Source organism: Haemorhous mexicanus, chromosome 20 (genome assembly GCF_027477595.1).
Source record: "Haemorhous mexicanus isolate bHaeMex1 chromosome 20, bHaeMex1.pri, whole genome shotgun sequence".
Lineage (NCBI taxonomy): Eukaryota > Metazoa > Chordata > Aves > Passeriformes > Fringillidae > Haemorhous > Haemorhous mexicanus.
The window spans coordinates 9,750,084-9,770,560 of NC_082360.1; the positions used below are offsets into that span (position 1 = coordinate 9,750,084).

The 20,477-nt window shown below is 53.4% G+C and overlaps 1 protein-coding gene across 3 annotated transcripts in view; it reads left to right on the plus strand.

Annotated features, from left to right (window-relative positions):
- The first annotated feature begins 17,659 nt into the window (after nucleotides 1–17,659).
- The window catches only part of MAP2K6 (mitogen-activated protein kinase kinase 6), a 59,297-nt gene continuing 56,479 nt past the window's right edge, over nucleotides 17,660–20,477 (plus strand). For all 3 annotated transcript variants that reach the window (XR_009488972.1, XR_009488973.1, XM_059864735.1), the window contains exon 1: nucleotides 17,660–17,833. Coding sequence is in view for 1 of the 3 variants with exons in the window: in XM_059864735.1 (XP_059720718.1) it covers nucleotides 17,818–17,833 (16 nt within the window). In the remaining 2 variants the exon portion in view is untranslated. The remainder of the gene's footprint in view (nucleotides 17,834–20,477) is intronic.

A 20,477-nucleotide genomic window follows, 5' to 3' on the forward strand; every position in this document is an offset into this window, starting at 1 on the left:
CTGAACCCCGCCGGTACCCCCGGTACCCCCCGGTCCCCCTCGGTCCCCCCAGTACCTCCCGGTACCCCCGGTACCCCCCGGTCCCCCTCGGTCCCCCCAGTACCTCCCGGCGCCCCCGGTATCCCCGGTACCCCTCGGTGCCCCCGCCCGCCCCCCCCGGGCCAGCCCGCAGTGCCGGCCCCTCCCTGCTGCTGACCTTCCTCCCTTCCCGGGACACTCCCGCTCCAGGGACCCCCTTTCTTCCCCTCCCGAGGGCTCGGGACCCCTTCCCTCGCAGGGATACTGCTTCCCAGGGCCCCATCCTCCGAGTGACCCCCCCTTCCCGAGGATCCCTTTCTGCTGCTGACCCCCTTGTCCGAGCACCTCCTCCTCCTCCCAGGGACCTCATCCTCCAGGTGACCCCATCCCTCCTGAGGACCCTTTTTCCAGGGACCCTATCCCTCCTGAGTACCCCCTTCCCAGGGACCCCATCCTCCAGGTGACCCCATCCCTCCTGAGGACTCGATTCTCTGGGTGATCCATGACCCCCCTCCCAAGCACCCCAATCTTGGGATGATCCCCCCTTCCCAGGGACCTCCATCCTCCAGCTGTCTGCCTTCAAAGGACTCCCCTTCCAAGGATTCTCTCCCCTGGGTGACCCCATCCTTCCTGAGGACCCCTTTCCCAGGATCCCATTCTCCAACTGACCCCATTCCTCCTAAGGTCCTCTTTTCCAGGTGACCCCATTCCTCCTGACAACCCCTTTGCCAGTACCCCATCCTATAGGTGACCCCATATCTCCTGAGGACCCCTTTTCCAGGGACCCCATCCTCCAAGTGACCCCATACCTCCTCAGGATGCCTTTCTCAGCACCCCTTCCTATAGGTGACCCTATCCTTCCTGAGGACTCCATTCTCTTAGTGATCCATGACCCCCTCCTGAGGACCCCAATCTCTGGATGATCTCCCCTCCCAGGCACCTCCATCCTCCAGATGCCTGCCTTCCAAGGATTCTCTCCCCTGGGTGGCCCCATCCCTCTGAGGAGCCCTTTTCCATCCTCCAGATGACCCCATCCCTCTGAGGAGCCCTTTTCCATCCTCCAGGTGACCCCATCCCTCTGAGGAGCCCTTTTCCATCCTCCAGGTGACCCCATCCCTCTGAGGAGCCCTTTTCCATCCTCCAGGTGACCCCATCCCTCCTGAGGAGCCCTTTTCCATCCTCCAGGTGACCCCATCCCTCTGAGGAGCCCTTTTCCATCCTCCAGGTGACCCCATCCCTCTGAGGAGCCCTTTTCCATCCTCCAGGTGACCCCATCCCTCTGAGGACTCCAATCCTCCAACCTCTGGGTGATCCCCCCTGCCAGGGACCTCCATCCCCCCTTAAGGAACCCTCCCTTCTAAGGATTCCCTCCTCTGACCCCATCCTGATGCCTCACCAGCCCTAAAATCACCAGCCAAAGGAGATGAAAATGAGGAAAAAAGGGAGGAAAAAAGCAGTTACCGTTTGTTGAAGGTCCTCCAGGCAGGCTTATGGCAGAATGCACACGTGGTTCAGGGCTCTGACACTTTTATAAGTTTAGCAAATCAGCATCTCTGACAAGAGTCCCCAATTAGAAGTATTTATGAAGTAATTCTCCTCTTGGCTCAGCCCCCTCCTGAAGCCTCCCCCTTGTTCCAGCCCCACACAGTTTGTGTCTAAATGCATGGGAAAGTGAAATGGCCTTGGCTGGCTGAAGTGAGATTGGAGCTGCATTCCAGGAATGTGTTTGTCTCACAAAGCCCTGGAGTTAGCTAAGAAACTAAATAACTACACAGCAATGGCCAACAGAGCCATGAATACACGAAAAATACATAAAACCCAAAAATCTTTGGGCATCAACCCCTCCTGAGGGCTTCACTCGCAGGGGCCCCATCCTCCAGGTGACCACCCCTCCCAGGGACTGCCATCCTCCAGGGGACCACCCCTCCCAGGGACCCCATCCTCCAGGGGACCACCCCTCCCAGGGACTGCCATCCTCCAGGTGACCACCCCTCCCAGGGACTGCCATCCTCCAGGGGACCACCCCTCCCAGGGACCCCATCCTCCAGGGGACCACCCCTCCCAGGGACCCCATCTTTGTGGGACCACCCCTCCCAGGGACTGCCATTCTCTGGGTGACCCCCTCCTCCAAGTGACCTCCCTCCCAAGGTTTCTCTCCTCCTGGGGATCCCATTTTCTGTGTGGCCACCTCTCCTGAGGACTCCCTCCCAGGGACCCCCATGCTCTGTGTGGCCACCCCTCCCAAGCACCTCCATCCTCCAAGGGACCCCTGCTCCAAGGAACCTCCCCTTCCAAGGATTCTCTCCTCATGGGGACCCCGTTCTCCAGGTGTCCACCTCTCCTGAGGACCCCCAAGCTGGGGATTCCATTCTCTGAGAGATCCCTCTCCCAGGGACCCCCATCCTCCAGGTGACCCCCTCCTCCAAGGAATCTCCCCTTCCAAGGATTCTCTCCTCATGGGGACCCCATCCTCCAGGTGACCACCGCTCCTGAGGACCCCCACCCTGGAGACCCCATCCCTTGGGTGACCCCCTCCTCCAAGTGCCCTCCCTTCCAAGGATTCTCTCCTCCTGAGGACCACTCCTGCCAGGGACACCCCCCTTCCAGCTCCCAGCACAGCCTCGGTGGGGAGCAGAGGAAAGGGGCTGGAAATATGTGCTGGGAGGTTTGAGGTTGGGCAGGACCTGCCTCACTCCATCCACTGCTCCCAGCTCCTGCCTGCATCCACAAGGTCAGCAGGACTTTATTCCATTCCCCAAAATGTAATTAAAGCATTGGAAAGGCAGCCCTGAACAGCAACACTGAATTCCTGCCATCTACAGAGGGGTGCTGGTTCCTGTGATGCTTCCCATGGAGTTATTCCCCCTCTGGAATTCCTGTCACCCTCTGGATGGGCCTTTGCTGCCTTTGGGACGTGATCAGCCCCACGGAGCTGTTTGCTCATCACCCTGTTCCCATTCTGGGAGCACAATCTGAGCACAACCCCATGTGCCCTGATGTTCTGAGTGCCTCCTGTGAGCTGCTGGGAGAGGCTGAGCTGAGCAGGAATCCTGAATCCTGCTCATGCACGCTCAGGAAAACACCCAGCAGCTCCTGCTCCAGCAGGGATTCACTGCTCAGATCCCTGCAGGGCTTGGGAATTCCATGTCTGGGTTGGTTTGTGCACAAGGATCAGCACAGCAGTGACCAAGCTCTGTGAGCACAGCACGGACTCCACGTTCTTATCCTGGAAAATGGAGATCAGGACACTGTGTCCTCATTTGGAAAGAAGAAAAGGATCTCACAGCACAGACTGAAGTGAAAAGCACTGTTTGCATGAGGTCTCAGCCATGCAGAAGCATTTGCATTCCCTCCTTCACCCACAGCAATGGTTGGGAATATCCAGGATTGAAGCCCCAGCCTGATCCCAGGGCCCTCGTTAGGCCCAAGCCCCACAGGGATGGCTCAGGTTCAGCTTTTCTGTGTTTCAGGTTCTGTGCTCTTCAGTGTGTGGGGCTGGGCTCCCACCAGGGGATGCTGAGCTCTGTGCACAGAGCAGGGAGACAAAACAATTCCTGCTCCAGCTGGGCACCAAGGACAAATGATCCCAATCTCAGCCCAGGAGCACAAACCCCGTGGGCTGGAGAGAGAAAAACAAGCAGGGTGGGACTGGCTGGGCCAAAGCTGGGCTGGGACAATGAACTGCAAGGTGCAAATGGAGCAGAGCTGATCCCAGGGAGAGACCCCGTGCCCGGCCGTGCATTTTGGGGCCATTTTGGGTCATCTTGGGGGCAGCCCTGGCTGGGCTCTGGTGCTGCCCAAGGTGGATCCATGGAGGAGATCCTTGGAATCAATCCCTGCTTTGTTCTGGGACTCTGCCCAGCCTCTGCTCCAGCTCAGCCTGCACAAGGCATCAATTCAAGGAAACTTTCTTTTTTTTTTCCCTTAGTTGCCACCTTAACCAAGAGTATTAGCTCAAAGGACTCTAATTAAATAATTGCCAACAGAATACTGAGTAAATACAATGACATAACTACAACTTCAATAAAAAAAACACCCAGAACTTTTTATCTTCATCCCCCAAGCATTAAACACAATAAAAGCCCATCTGGGGCTGAATTCTTCTGGTCACTTTGTTGTGGTCTCTGTTTATACTTCAAAAGTTGTAACTGCTCATATTCATGTTCTACTTCTTCCTGGCCAAGTGGAAGTTGGAACGAGAGGGTCTCCAGGGTTCCCTCCTGATGCTGGTTTGGCTTTTGCCTTTTTTTCTTTTCTATATTCTCTGTATTCTTCACACATATATTTGTAACTCAGTATTGCAGTAGTGGCTTGTTTCCCCAGTACTTTTCCATAGCCCTTCCTTGGACAAAACAGATTCCAGAGCTCCAAGCTCCAGGGGTACAAGGCCCCACTGCTGTCGTGGTTCCTGGGAACCAAGGCTGAGAACAACTCTTGGAGATCCAGAAGATCTGGGGGGGCTCCAGAGAATTGCCTGACCCAGGGGGCAACTGCATCACCCCTCGTCCTCCTCATGGGTGCTTTTTAACAATCATGCTGATTTCCCAAAACCTGGAAATGTGTGCTCATCCCTGCAGGGGTGGGCTTTTGTGGACAGCTTTCCATTACTGCTCCTGAAAGCCTTCAGTAAAGATTTGCTCTTTTATTATCTCCTTACTAAAATTATTAATCAAGTCTCATTTCCAGGTTGGAGAAAGGCAACATCCAAACCACTCTAGGAATCTGTGATTTGATGCTCTGTTTGTAAAGTTTGTAACTCCTTGGAGTTCGGGGTATTTTAGCCCAACAGCTCCTCCTGAAGAGGTTCACAGCTACAACCCCCAGGACAACTCACAGCAACAAAATGTGAGGGCTCTGCACAAAGCACAGGAGGTGGGTGCTCCAAAACTCCTGGCCGTGGCATTTGGGAGGAAAACATCCCCTGAAATGTTGCTGGCAGGTGGGTGAGACCCCCTGGCACTGGGTGCTGCTGCAGCCAGGGAAACACCAACCAGAACCAGCACCTGAGAGTCCGACCCAGCCTGCAGCACAGGGAGAGAACCTCCAGAGAGCCATTCCACCTCAAGCACTGCGCTGCTTTTCATCTTCAAAGCACCTTCACACCAGCACCTAATTAATTTTCACAGCGGCCCCGTGTGCTCAGGTGCCTCAAACATCATCTCTGTTTGTGGGTACAAAGAGCCAAAGGTGCTGGAATCTGTTCCACACCAAAAGGAGTCTGTGCTGAGGTGGAGGTGGCTGCTGAGTTTGCACCACAAACCTGTCCAGGTTACACTTCCAAGCAGAAGGATTTACAGACAAAGAGGAGAATTTAATCTCTTTAAGTGGATCAGGGATCTAAACAACTCCACCAGGAGTGGCACCAAATGATGGCGACTTCCAGTGGCTCCAGGTGCAAGAAGGCTGAGGGAGTTGGGGTTGGTCACGCTGGAGCAGAGGGGAATTCCTCCAGTCCCCATCACTCTGGGCTGATGGACCCTGTGCATCCCACCTGGAGTCCCAGGCTCACAGCAGCACAGGTACAATTGGGCCATCTCTTCCCCTTTCTCTTTAAAGGATCTCCTTCCAGGGGTATTTCACTGAAATTGAAAGGTGTGCCCAGGTGCTCACCTCAGGAACTCAGCAAACAGGATATCAGGGGAGCACAGGCCAGTGCACTGCAGAGGGAATGCATCAATTCATCCACAAAGGAAACATGACTGGCTGAATTTCTTTTCTTTTCTTTTCTTTTCTTTTCTTTTCTTTTCTTTTCTTTTCTTTTCTTTTCTTTTCTTTTCTTTTCTTTTCTTTTCTTTTCTTTTCTTTTCTTTTCTTTTCTTTTCTTTTCTTTTCTTTTCTTTTCTTTTCTTTTCTTTTCTTCCCTTTCTCTCTGGGACTCAGCCTTTTGAAAGTAAAGAGGAAAAAGAAAAAAAAACCCAAAAAAGGCATTAAAATCACAAAGGACCATTCCCAAAACCTTTGGTGCATCCCTGCTCCAAAGATGCTGTGGAAACCCTTCTGTGCTGGATGTGGAGCAGGGCAGGAGGGAGGGGCAGGACAGGCTCTGCCTCTTGAAGGTAAATCTGGGAGGTTCTGTGCTGTGCACAAGTTCAGGAACAAATAAATGGCCAGAAATGAACATTACCCGGGGATTTCAGGCTGGGGATGTGGCCCTTCCATCCCCTCTGGCTGGGAAGAGCATTCCTGCTCTGGTGCCCTTCCCAGCCCGTTCAGGAGCCCAGGAATGCTGGAATGATTTTGTGCAGTGGTGCAGAAGCTGCAGGTAAACTGCAGCTGCTCTTTCACAGCTTCTTTTTATATCCAAGCTTTTGCAGAGCCCTTTGGGAGCCAGAGGCCCATCACAGAAATTACTGAGATTCCAACGCAGAGAAACCCAAATTATTTTACATTTTCCTTTGGACTTATGAACCAACTAGAACCCTGCTCCTGCTTGAATCTTGTGACTGTTTAGAGCTCTTTTTCATGTGCACACAGCTGGCTCAGGCACTGGCTGAGGAGATCTCCTCCACATTTACTGGAAGTGATGTGTTTGCATCAATAAACCTGTGGGTAAGCACAAGGACGATGCATTTCCACCCTCTACAGCCCAGATCCCCAGCCAGGGAACCCCTTCAGCAGGAATTCAGAGCACCTCATTTAGAGGCTTCCCTTTTTCTGGGAGCTGGAAAGAGGCTGAAATAAACTGTGCAAAACCCAAACTGCTCCAGTGTTCACTGCTCCAACTGCAGCTGCACCAAACTGCAAAGGGTCCTTGGCCACTGTCAAAGCCACCAGCTCCTGGACACCAAAAATGTCCTGATACTCAGACCCAGGGCATGATTAATAGGTACAATTTACCCCTGGATTTAAAGGAAGAGGGCTTAAAACCCAGCTGAGAATTGCAGCATTTTGCACCCCTAGAAGAGATCATGCAAAATTCAGTTCTTCAGGAGTCAGCTTTGCTCACACCATGCAGGACAGGGTTTTACTCCACACCCTCACCCCCCTTCTGGAACAACATCCAGGCTGGCTCAGAATAAAATTTCATAAAAGAAATTTCAATCTTGGCCTAAGACTTGGCACAAGAAGTCCCAGCCCAGAATAGATTTTTACGGGAAGTTAAAAACCTCTGGGGGGAAAAAAAACCAAACAACAAAAAACCAAAAAACCAAGCTTTAAAGTGAAGCATCAAGAGAGCTCAACAAGAGCCATGGCAGCAGTTCAGTGCACAATATATACATTGTGTGCAGTGCATATAGAATGCCATAATTACACCCAGATGGGTACAAACATAGATTCACTCTGGCCATGAGTAATACCTCATGATTGCAGAAAAAAGAAGCCAAATGCCTATTTTAAATCAGCAGAGTTTGAGAGGGGAAAATGTGACCTCTCCCAGATGGGGATCTGACAGAAAATGAGTATTTTTTTCAGCACTACTGTCGTGAGTGGCACCATCCCCTGGTCCTGCAGCCACCTGCCCACCTCCAGCTGTGTTCCCTTCCCAGTGGTTTTCCTGGTTGGATTATTAAATATGATTTCCTGCTTTAAAAAAGCTCCTGGCTGGCTCTGCAGTGCAGCACACTCCAGATATCCATGCCAGTTAAAGGAGGAGATGTTTCCTGCTGCCATCCCAATAAAAAGATCCTTTCAGAGAGGTGCCACCTGTCCTTGCTCAGCACTGGAGCTGCTCAGCCTCATTCCACCCTGTTTTAGAACATTTTTGCAGTGGGGGAAATGATGCCTCAGGTTCAGCTTTTCTGTGTTTCAGGTTCTGTGCTCTTCAGTGTGTGGGGCTGGGCTCACACCAGGGGATGCTGAGCTCTGTGCACAGAGCAGGGAGACAAAACAATTCCTGCTCCAGCTGGGCACCAAGGACAAATGATCCCAATCTCAGGCCAGGAGCACAAACCCCGTGGGCTGGAGAGAGAAAAACAAGCAGGGTGGGACTGGCTGGGCCAAAGCTGGGCTGGGACAATGAACTGCAAGGTGCAAATGGAGCAGAGCTGATCCCAGGGAGAGACCCCGTGCCCGGCCGTGCATTTTGGGGCCATTTTGGGTCATCTTGGGGGCAGCCCTGGCTGGGCTCTGGTGCTGCCCAAGGTGGATCCATGGAGGAGATCCTTGGAATCAATCCCTGCTTTGTTCTGGGACTCTGCCCAGCCTCTGCTCCAGCTCAGCCTGCACAAGGCACAAAACTCATGGAAACTTTCTTTTTTTTTTCCTTAGTTTCCACCTTAATCAAAAGTATTAGCTCAAAGGACTCTAATTAAATAATTGCCAACAGAATACTGAGTAAATACAATGACATAACTACAACTTCAACAAAAAAACACCCAGAACTTTTTATCTTCCTCCCCCAAGCATTACACACAACAAAAGCCCATCTCCATTGAGGATATCCTTTTAATAAATCCCTACTTTATTCTTTAAATTATTCTTAATACTTATTATTTAACTCAAAGAATAAATACTTTATTCTGTAACTCTGTCCAGCCTCTGTTCCAGGTCAGCCTTCACAAGAGTCAGTTCCTTTTCTTCTCTCCTCTCCCTGGCTGCTGGGGAGGCCTCTCCTTCTGTCCCTAAATATCCAGGCTTCTCCTTGCCTTGCACACTCCATGCTGGGAATTTTGAGGCTGGCTGGGCCCCCAGCATTGCATCCACACTCAAAAAATCATTCTGCATCCCTGGGGATCCAGAGCAAAGAGCAGTTGATGACTGAACCCTTGACTCAGTTGTTGAACAGACCTGCAGCTCAATTTGCTGAAAAACAAAGGGTGGCAGGAAGGAGTTGGGGACAAACAGTGAGAAACTGAGTGCCAAGGGCAGAGCAGTGCCTCGAGGTGAAACCCTGCCCCAAATCCCAAATCCCAAATGCTGACATCTGCCAGGAGTGAGGTCTGCAGGGGACTCAGGGGAGGGCTGAGGCCACATCTCCTCACAGCCACCAGTGACCCACACAGTGTCACCCACCAGTGCCACCCACCTGTGCCACACACAGAGTGTCACCCAGCAGTGACCCATGCAGTTCACCCACCAGTGCCACCCACCAGTGCCACCCACCAGTGACCCACACAGTGTCACCCACCAGTGCCACCCACCTGTGCCACACACAGAGTGTCACCCAGCAGTGACCCATGCAGTTCACCCACCAGTGCCACCCACCAGTGCCACCCACCAGTGACCCACACAGTGTCACCCACCAGTGCCACCCACCAGTGCCACCCACCAGTGACCCACACAGTGTCACCCACCAGTGCCACCCACCTGTGCCACACACAGAGTGTCACCCAGCAGTGACCCATGCAGTTCACCCACCAGTGCCACCCACCAGTGACCCACACAGTGTCACCCACCAGTGCCACCCACCTGTGCCACACACAGAGTGTCACCCAGCAGTGACCCATGCAGTTCACCCACCAGTGCCACCCACCAGTGACCCACACAGTGTCATCCACCAGTGCCACTCACCTGTGCCACACACAGAGTGCCATCCAGCAGTGACCCATGCATTGCCACCCACCAGTGACCCATGCAGTTCACCCAGCAGCGCCACCCAGCAGTGCCACCCAGCAATGACCCACAGAGTGTCACCCAGCAGTGCCACCCAGCAATGACCCACAGAGTGTCACCCACCAGTGCCACCCAGCAATGACCCACAGAGTGTCACCCACCAGTGACCCATGCAGTTCACCCAGCAGTTCACCCAGCAGTGCCACCCACCAGTGACCCACACAGTGTCACCCACCAGTGCCACACACAGAGTGTCACCCACCAGTGACCCATGCAGTACCACCCAGCAGTGCCACCCAGCAGTGCCACCCGGCAGTATCACCAAGCAGTGACCCACAGAGGCCACCCAGCAGTGACCCACAGAGTGTCACCCAGCAGTGCCACCCACCAGTGACCCACAGAGTGTCACCCAGCAGTGACACATGCAGTGTCACCCAGCAGTGCCACCCAGCAATGACCCACAGAGTGTCACCCAGCAGTGTCACCCAGCAGTGCCACCCACACAGTGTCACCCACCAGTGACCCATGCATTGCCACCCAGCAGTGTCACCCAGCAGTGCCACTCTGCAATGACCCACAGAGTGTCACCCAGCAGTGCCACCCACCAGTGACCCACAGAGTGTCACCCAGCAGTGCCACCCACACAGTGCCACCCACCAGTGACCCATGCAGTGCCACCCAGCAATGACCCACAGAGTGTCACCCAGCAGTGCCACCCACCAGTGACCCACAGAGTGTCACCCAGCAGTGCCACCCACACAGTGCCACCCACCAGTGACCCATGCAGTGCCACCCAGCAATGACCCACAGAGTGTCACCCAGCAGTGCCACCCTGCAATGACCCCCAGAGTGTCACCCAGCAGCGACCCACAGAGTGTCACCCACCAGTGACCCATGCAGTCTCACCCACCAGTGCCACCGAGCAGTATCACCCAGCAGTGACCCACACAGTGCCAGCCAGCAGTGCCACCCAGGAGTGTCACCCAGCAGTGACCCCCACAGTATCACCCAGCAGTGCCAGCCAGCAATGCCACCCAGCAGTGCCAGCCAGCAGTGCCACAGCTCCAGTTCCCCGGGCTGCTGCCCCAGCTCTCCTGCCGGGGAAGGAGGGAAATCCCTCCCCGAGCAGGGGCGGGCAGCCTGGTGTTCCTGGGTGGGATTTAAAGATGTCTCGACTGCAGGGGAGCCTTGATGGGGTCATTTAACCCCCCTGGAGCTGCACCCAGCCTGGTGGCAGGGCTGGGCTCTGGGTGACTGGGCAGGGTTTGAATTCCCCGGATTGCTCCTGGCTTTGGGATGGAGTCACGGGGCATTCAGACAACGCCTGCTGAGCGAGCTGCAAGTGTTAAAGCCACGGGGGCTGAGGGTGCTGGATCTGACCCTGAAAGATGGAGCAGGCAGCTGTCCCTGCAGGGCTGAGCAGGCTCAGGGCAGTGCACAGAGCCTGCAGCTCGGGATGTGACCCCGGGAACGCACAGACACAAAAGGGCTGGGGCTGAGGGCTGCTCTGAGAGCTCCCAGCTGCCCCAAGGGTGCATTTGAGTCCATTAGTGCAGCAAAGCAAACCCAGAACGTGTTACACACAGAGAGGCACAGAGGAGCAAATGCAACCACTAAAACAAGCCTGCAGTGTTTGCAGCATCAAAACCCACAGCAGCAGCCAAGGCAGAGCCACCACACTCAGCTCTGTCCCAAAGTGTGACAGAGGGATGGCACCTCTGGCTTTCTGCAGCAACACAGAAAAAGGTGACTGTGACAATGCTCACAGGGGTCTCAGGATGAGGGAAGAGATGAGAATCTTGACTCCATGTTTTAGAAGGTTTGATTTATTATTTTATGATATGTTATATTAAAACTATACTAAAAGGATAGAAGAAAGGATTTCATCAGAAGGCTGGCAAAAAATAGAAAAAGAATTAATAAATGTTTGTCTCTGACTGAGACAGTCTGGACAGCTGGACTGGGATTGGCCATTAATTAGAAACAACCACGAGACCAATCCCAGATCCACCTGCTGCATCCCACAGCAGCAGAGAATCTTTGTTTGCAGTTTGTTTCTAAAGCCTCTCAACTTCTCAAGAAGGAAAAATCCTAAAAAAAATATTTTTTCATAAAACATGTCAGTGACAGGTGACCACAAAAAGAGATGTAACTGGTAAAATTTCGGCCTTTTTCTAAGAAACAAAACCATCCTCAAGAGCAGGAGTGCAAGGCTCAGAGGGAAGGACAAGCAGTTTAAGACAGGCCATGTAAAAACCCCTTTTCCCCAGGCCCAGATCAATGATTTCAGGAGTTGAGGCTGCCTTACTTCACCTGTGCATTCATTGCATATTTTTCTAAAAATTTAAAATTCCTACCTGCTTTTCCAGCTCTGTCCCTCCTCTTTAGGTTAACATGCACAAACATCACCCTCACCCCTCCTGGAAGAGCAAGCTTGACTCATCATTATTGTCCAGCCAGATTTATGGCTCTAAAACCTTCTTATTACTAAGCTGAAAGTCGTTTTTATTTACTGGCCTCTTCCTCTTTTATGAGCTGCATGTATTTCTTGGATCATTTTCCCCTCACAATTCAGCTCTTCAGCTAAAGAGAGATTTTACCAACATCCCCCCCTGTGTGTGCTGGGGCAGCACAGTTTGTTTAACTTCTGAGAATTCCAAGTTCTCCTGGGTTTTCATCCATCAGCTCAGGAAAAACTGGGAGTTAAGGGAGGAGGAGACTGAGGAAATTCAGACAAAAGGTAAGATGGGGCTGAACTGCAGGGGCTGTGTTTGGCTTTAAATTCCTGCAGGCTGCAGCTCCGGGGGAACAAAGGAATGCAGGATATCAGTGGCAGCACCCGGACCCTGAGGAGCAGATGGTGCTGCTGCCATCAGCACAGCTCTTTGTTTCTCACCTCCTCTCTCCCCCAGCCACGTTCTCCTCCCCAGCATCTGCACCCTCTGTTTGCTTCGGTTTTGCCTCCAGCTCCCTCCCCAGACATCCCTTGGGAGGGTCCCTTTTCCCAGCTGGGAGAACTTCCTGCAGTTCATTCAGCCTCTGCAGCAGAGAGCCTGCCTTGGCTGCTGCCCATGGGTCATTATTCCAATTATTTTGAATTTCCAGCTTCTTCCTGTACCTCAGGAGCACTAGGGAATGGTTGCATTCTCTTGTCCAGATGTTCTGTAGGGACTGACCCCTACCTGAGCTCAAAAATAATGAGAAATTTCATGAGGTTCTGTCCAGAGGATGGGATCACACTTTGAAAATGTCATTGTCACACTTGAAAATGTCATTGTCTCCTTGCCTCTCACAGGACAGACCAAGCCAAACCTCGCTACATTCTTCCCAAATCATCCTTCCTTCCCCACAGCTCCCATTCCCATGAAGGGAGGGATGGCTGGGAGCAGAATAATCAAAAAAAAACCCCATAAACCAGAACCAAAGAAACTGAAATAGCCACTGGATCCTTCAGCACAGCAACTGCTGGAGCCTGTCCCACCTCCTGCTCCATCAAGTTGGATCACCAAGCTCCTCTGCCTGGTTTCTCCATTTGCAAAGTGCATTGTTTTGGGAAAAAAACCAGGGCTTCTGTCTGTCCCTGCACAGGGCTGGGATCCAAAATACCCAACAGCTTCAGAACAAAACCTGGGGCCCTTTCCCTCCCCATGGCATGCTGGAAAAATCCTGATTTAAGCCCCAAAACCTGGTCTGGTGTTCAGGGAAGCACCACAGGTGTTCTGGACACAGTTTTGCTCCTGTTTCCCACCACCTGTCACAGCTGAAAATCCCACACGAGCAGCACCTGGATTTTCCAAAGAATTCCTTGTGAAGGGAGATGGAGCAGGGGCAAGTACCCCTCTCCCCAGAGAGATGGGAAAGGGAAACAACCTCTGGCACAGCTCCTGCCAGAGGGAAGCAGGAGAATCTGGGGAGGCTGGATTCACTGCTGGCTGAGGATGGAGCTCTGGGGTTAATTTCTGGCCCAGGAGTGAGTGTTCACACAAACACTGACACTGAAGCTCCAATTGTGTTTTCCTGGACAAACCCAGCACATGACTCTGCTTGCCTCCCGAGCTCCCCGATCAAAGCAAGGCTGGGAACAGCCTCGTGTCTGAAACAAACAACATTTCGGGGCAAACCTTCTCTTGGCAGACACAGAGAGGAGATTTTTCAGCAGTCAGACCACAGAAATTGCTTGTCCAATTCCTCAGCAGCAAATTCATTCCTTAGCAATGAAAGAGTGAGTTGGGAGGGGGAATATATAAATCAGAACTCATAGGAAATTCAAACTACAGTAGGCAGGGAGTCCTAAGGAAGAGAGTTACGGCCAGACCCAGATGTAGAAGTTTGAGCTCTTCAGTCAGCTGGGCAATAACCTTCCCCTCCCTTCCCTTCCCTTCCCTTCCCTTCCCTTCCCTTCCCTTCCCTTCCCTTCCCAAACCTTCCCAAACCTTCCCAAACCTTCCCAAACCTTCCCAAACCTTCCCTTCCCTTCCCAAACCTTCCCAAACCTTCCCAAACCTTCCCAAACCTTCCCAAACCTTCCCTTCCCAAACCTTCCCTTCCCAAACCTTCCCTTCCCAAACCTTCCCTTCTCTTCCCAAACCTTCCCCCTTCCCCCTTCCCTTTCCCTCCCCTCCTTTTCCCAGCAGAGAGGGGCACCTGAGCCCAGGTAAATCCCACCTGGAAAAGGCAGATCTGGTCACAGTGTGTGCAGAATTCAGATTTTAATAAGGAAAGAGGAAGCTGGAAGGTGAAAGGCTGGGCACCATGTGGAGCAAACAGGAGCAATGAAGGTAATGAAGTGTTTTGGTAGCACCTGATTTGGATCCAAGGAGGAATTGTTTTTACAGTGAGGATCCTCATCAAAACCTCATCAAAAATCCAACAGAAGACTGAAGAGAGAAAATATTACAGCACAGGGAGCAGAGAATTTTCCCCACTGTGTGCTCACCCCACAGTGGAGGTTTCACCTTTTAACCCTTTGGCCCCTCCCAAAGCTCAGTCCATGGCCTCCTCCCTTCACTGCCCAGTGGTGGAGATCGCTTTGATTGGAGGTCAGCTGTTGCCATAGTAACGAGCCAGCCCTCCCAAATGTCCCAAACCCAGGGCACCCCATAATAACACCGCAAGGGGGGTAAAACATAACTAAATCTATAAAACTTAACATCTCTACATGATATTTGCCTTTGAATTGTGAGAGTCAGCCATGGCATTACTCATCTGTCACAATTCCATGAGAGCAGCTGGGTTTAGATATGGCCCAGTGGTTGAGTTTCCAACAGTTATCTGAAATCTTCAGGGAAACCCAAAGGAGCATCCCTGAGCTGGCCCCTGCGTGCAGGTTTGAGCAGCAGAAGTTCCTTAGAAACATTAAAAGCCAATTAAAAACCAATTAAAAGCCAATTAAAAGCTGCAGCCTTGCAGCACCACGTCATGGGACAGGGTCTCAGGGTCCCAGCACAGTCCTGCTCCTGGTGCTGCCCCGGTGTAATGTGGGAGTGAAGGGTTTGGAGCATCCCCATGGCAAACCAAACTTCTGGGGATTTACTCCCCAGCTGTAAGGATTGAGCTGAGTGTTTGGCAGGAAGGACCAGGAGCAGCAGAGCCTTTCCCTCAGACCTGAACCCCTCTGAAGAGCAGGAATGACACCCAGAGCCCCACCTGAGGCTTGCAGCTCCCCCAGACTTTGGCCCTCGCAGCTGGAAACGGCAGGGCCAGGTGAGTGCAGGCTCAGTGCCCGGGGCTGGCTGGGAGAAGGAGGCACAGCACCAAAATCAGCTCCAATGCACATCTGCCAGCCCAAGGAAGGAGTGGCAGCACTGCAACCTTTTCACTGGGTTTTACACCTTTGGCACCCATATCTTGCCAGGATGTAAAATATCCTCAGCACTAATTCAGCTGTGAATGGTTTTGAAGTCCACATTTTTTAGCTCTCAGTTATTTTTATTACATTTTGTTTATTTTCTACCGGTGTTCCTACAAGGAAATATATAAATAATGGTAAACACTGCTTTGGGAAGGTCGAATTTTACCTTTCCTTAGGGGTTTTTTCCCAAAGGGGGGTTCCTGCGTGGCAAAGGGGGTACCCCTCTACCACTCCCTGAGTTCCCCATGTGGGCAGTGTCCCCATCTCAGGGAAATGTCACCAGGTCAGGTCTGTTGGCTCTTCCCATGGGACATTTCCATGAGCACCTCAGAACACCCCAGTGTCCAGGACTGCAAGGCAATGTGGGAATTTTGTCCCCATCTGTCAGAGCTGGGGCAGTTCTCTGCTGTTCATGGGGCTGGTTACTTTATCTCTTCACAGCCAATCCTCCCTCCAGGAGATCTCTGCTGTTCACAGGCCTTTAATTATTGATTATCTTCTGTTCATGGGCCATTGATTATTAATTATCTGCTGCCCATGGCCAGGGAGTGTCCCTGCATGTCTGATCAAATTCCACCATCCCATGGGGAGATGCTCCGCCCAGGGGAGGAGCCAAGCATTCCTACCTGGATCCAATCTGAGCTTTGGGACACCCCAGCAGCCTTTGCCCACTGCATTCCCAGAGGAGCAGCTTTCTGCTGCCCTGCATTCCCAGAGGGAGAGCAGGCCCATCTCCAGCAGCCCTGGAGCTGCAGAGGAAAACTCCCCCCTTGTGCAGGATCCCTGCTCCAGCAGAACCACAGCTGGCACTGCAGGAGGGCTGAGCCCCCCTGGGATGGGACTGTGCCACCACCCTGAGCCCCCCTGGGATGGGACTGTGCCACCATCCCGAGCCACCCTGGGATGGGACTGTGCCACCACCCTGAGCTCCCCTGGGATGGGACTGTGCCACCACCCTGAGCCCTCCTGGGATGGGACTGTGCCACCACCCTGAGCCCTCCTGGGATGGGACTGTGCCACCTCCCTGAGCCCCCCTGGGATGGGACTGTGCCACCAGCCTGGGATGGGACTGTGCCACCACCCTGAGCCCCCCTGGGATGGGACTGTGCCACCACCCTGAGCCCCCCTGGGATGGGACTGTGCCACCACCCTGGGATGGGACTGTGCCACCAGCCTGACACACAGGGGGCAGGGCCTGCTCTGAGTCTGGCTGGGCTGTTTTGTATCCCTGCATTTGTATTTTTATATTTTCCTTTAATTTTAAATTTTTTTTCCTAATAAAGAACTGTAATTCCCATTCCCACATCTTTGCCTGAGAGCCCCTTAATTTCAAATTTATAACAATTCACAGGGAGGGGGTTTGCATTTTCCATTTCAGGGGTGACTCCTGCCTACCTTAGCAGACACCTGTGTGTTCAAACCAAGACACTCAGGGGGAGCTCACTCCATCTGATCTGCCTGCAAGGGCAGAAATTAAAACACATGGATTGAGAACTTGCTGAAGGCAGGGATGCAGGCAGGGGTGCAGGGATGGGTGCAGGGATGGATACAATGGATGCGATTTGAAGATGTTGGAAGCGGTTTGAAACAGTCTGAAGGGCTTTGAAGCAATTTGAAGAGGTCTGAAGCGCTTTGAAGGGACCTTAAGCAATTTGAAATGGCCTAAAGTGATTTTAAATGATTTGAAGAGGTTTGAAGTGATTTGAAGCCATTTTAAGCAATTTGAAGCAATTTTAGAGTGGTTTGAGGCGATTTGAAGCGGTTTGATGCGACTTGAAGCAGTTTTAAGCAGTTTGAAGCGGTTTGAAGCGACTTGAAGCAGTTTCAATTAATTTGAAGCGGACTTCAAGCAGTTTTAAGCAGTTTGAAGCGGTTTCAATTAATTTGAAGCGGTTTGATGCGACTTGAAGCAGTTTCAAGCAGTTTGAAGCGGTTTGAAGCGATTGTGAGCCGTTTGAAGCGATGTTAAGCGGTTTGAAGCGGGCGAACCCGGCCGCGCTCTCCGCGCCCTCTGCCGGCGCCTCGCCGTGTGGGGGGTGAGGCCGCGGGACTACAGCTCCCATGCGGCACCGCGGCGGCGCCGCGCGCGCGCAGTGCGGTGCCCCCCGCCCCCCCCCCGTGCGCGCCGGAGGCCGGGGCGGCCGCCCCGGCCCATCATGTAGGTGCAGCCGCGCCGGCCCCGCGCCAGCCGCGCAGGGACCCCCCCCTCCCCCCGGCCCCGCCTGGCCCGGCCCGGTCCGGCCTGGCCCGGCACGGCGCGGCCCGGCGCGCCCCGAGCCCCGCGCCGCCCAGGCGGGAGCGCGCGCGGCGTTCCGGGGGGGAGCGCGCGGCTCGCATCTTTTGTGTGTGTGTGTGTGTGTGAGCGCGCCGGGCGGGCGGGCGGCTCGCCCCTCGGCGGGGCCGCGCGGGGGACGGCTCTTTGTGCGCGCGCCCTGCCCCCAGCCCGCCGGGGGACAATGTCTCAGCCCCGAGGTGAGAGCGCGTGCACGTGCGCGCGCGGGCGTGCAGCCGCGGGTGGGTGCGCGTGCGTTTTCCGCGCGTGCAGCGGCCGCGCGTGCATGCACGTGCACGCTCGTGCACGCGCGCGCGAGCGTGCACTCGCTTGTGCAACTTGGGCCGCGGGGGGGGGGGCGGCTGGTGCGCGCGCGCGCATTCGCTTGTGCAACTTGGCGGGTGCACGCGCAACCGGGCGCGCGGCCGCGCGTGCAAGCGCGCGTGCAGCTGCGTGTGCGCGTGCAGCCGCGCGTGCACGGGCGCGGGTGCGTGTGCATGTGCAGGCACGGGCGCGGGTGCGTGTGCATATGCATGCGCATGCACGGGCGCGTGTGCATGCACGGGTGCGGGTGCGTGTGCATGCACGGGTGCGGGTGCCCGCGCGTTTGCACGCTCGCTTTGCCCGAGGGTCGCCGCTCCCGGTGCAGCTCCCGGTGCTCGCAGCTCCCGGTGCACCCCCCGGTGCCGCTCCCGGTGCCGCGTTTCCTGCCCGCTGGCGGTGCAGCCTGTCCCGGGATGAGCGAGCCCCTCGCCTGCCTTTGGCACGGCCCGGAACGAGCGGGCGGTGTTGCAGGAGCAGCTGCAGCCGGGGCTCGGCGCGGGGTTAAAGCAAACTTTTAAACAAGTCCGCGAGGGAGATGAAAGGTGAAACTGGAGTGGAGTTACCGGGAATTAAATATATACCTATGTTTCCATGGGGAAGTATTGTTCTCGTGCCAGCGCTGAGATCATTTTCCACCCATTTCTCTCCCCCCCCCCCCCCTTTAATATTTGGTAACTTTTGGTCGGAGGCAGTAGTGGGGTTTGTCACACCAGTGCGCTCCGAGCGTGCAAAAAAGGCAGGAATGGAGCGTTTGGAAGTGCAGGAGTTGGGGATTTGGGAGCTGCAGACAGGCAGGAGTGGAGCAGTTTGGAGCTGCAGGAACGGGAGCAGTTTGGAGCTGCAGGAATGGAGCGTTTAGGTGCTGCAGAAGGGCAGAATTTGAGAATTTAGGAGTTGCAAGAGGGCAGGTATTGTGAATTTTGGAGCTGCAGGAATTGAGCAGTTTGGAGCTGCAGAAGTTGAGAATTCAGGATTTGCAAAGGGGAGGAGTTATGCATTTTGGAACTGCAGAAATTGAGAGGTTAGCAGTTGCAAAAGGGCAGGAATTGTGCATTTTGGAGCTTCAGGAATTGTGCATTTTGGAGCTGCAGAAAGGCAGGACTAAAGCATTTAAGAGCTGCAGGACTGAAGCATTTCAGAGCTGCAGAAGGGCAGAAGTTAATAATTTAGCTGCAAAAGGGCAGGAATTGGACATTTTGGAGGTGCAGGAGTTGAATATTTTGGAGCTGCAGAAGTTGAGAATTCAGGATTTGCAAAGGGGAGGAGTTATGCATTTGGGAGCTGCAGGAATTGAGCATTTTGGAGCTGCAGAAGTTGAGAATGTTGGAGTTGCAAAGGGCAGGAATTGGGCATTGTGTAGCTGCAGAATCGAGCTTTTTGGAGCTGCAGAAGTTGAGAATGTCAAAGTTGCAATAGGGCAGGAAATATGCATTTTGGAGCTGCAGAATTTGAGAGGTTAGGAGTTGCAAAAGGGCAGGAATTATGCATTTCAGAGATGCAGAAATTGAAAATTTAGGAGTTGCAAAAGGGCAGGAATTGGGTATTTGAGAGCTGCAGGAATTGAGCATTTTGGAGCTGCAGAAGTTGAGAATTTAGGCGTTGCAATAGGGCAGGAATTCTGCATTTTGGAGCTGCAGAAGTTGAGAATTTAGGCATTGCAATAGGGCAGGAATTGAGCATTTTGGAGCTGCAGGAACTGAGCATTTTGGGAGTGCAGAAGTTGATAACTTAGGAGTTGCAAAAGGGCAGGAATTGGGCACTTTGGAGCTGCAGGAATTGAGCATTTTGGAGCTGCAGAAGTTGAGAATTTCGGCGTTGCAATAGGGCAGGAATTCTGCATTTTGGAGCTGCAGAAGTTGGGAGTTTAAGAGTTGCAAAAGGGCAAAGCTGAGCGTTGAGGAGCTGCAGAAGGGCAGGAGTTGAGCCCTGAGGAGCAGCGGGAGGGGGTTTGGGAAGGGGACAGCAGTGATTTATTTCTGCCAGCGTGGTGGTGGCAAAGAGGAGCTGGCTCTTTGCTTTTTAACTGGCTGCTTATTGCGGACTGCCTCTGCCTTGTGCCCTTGCAAGGGCAGGGGGGCAGGCTGGGAGGAGGTGGAGAGTATAATATTGCAAAAATGCTGCGGGAATGCAACAGGGAGAGCTTTAAGGAGTAGCCGTGGCCATTCATTGTGAAAATCCATGCCCGTGACACAGATGCAGCTTTTGGAAGTGCTTGGGTTGGATGTTGCAGCTTGGCTCTCCCTGCATCCTGCACATATTTGGGATTTTGGGGGTGAGAGGCAGCGTGTGGCCTGGCAGGAGCAGGTCCCAAAGTGGGTTTGGAGCTCGTGTTGTGTTTATTTATTTATTTATTTATTTATTCAAACTAAGCCTTCCACAATAATCCTTGCAAGGGAGGACATCGGGAATGAGGTGCCTGCACAGCTCTTGCCACGCAGTTTTCCTTTATAAAAGAAAAATGTAAAGTTGTTGTATAATTTATTCCTAATTTGGGTTTGCTGCACTCATCTTTTCCAGCCG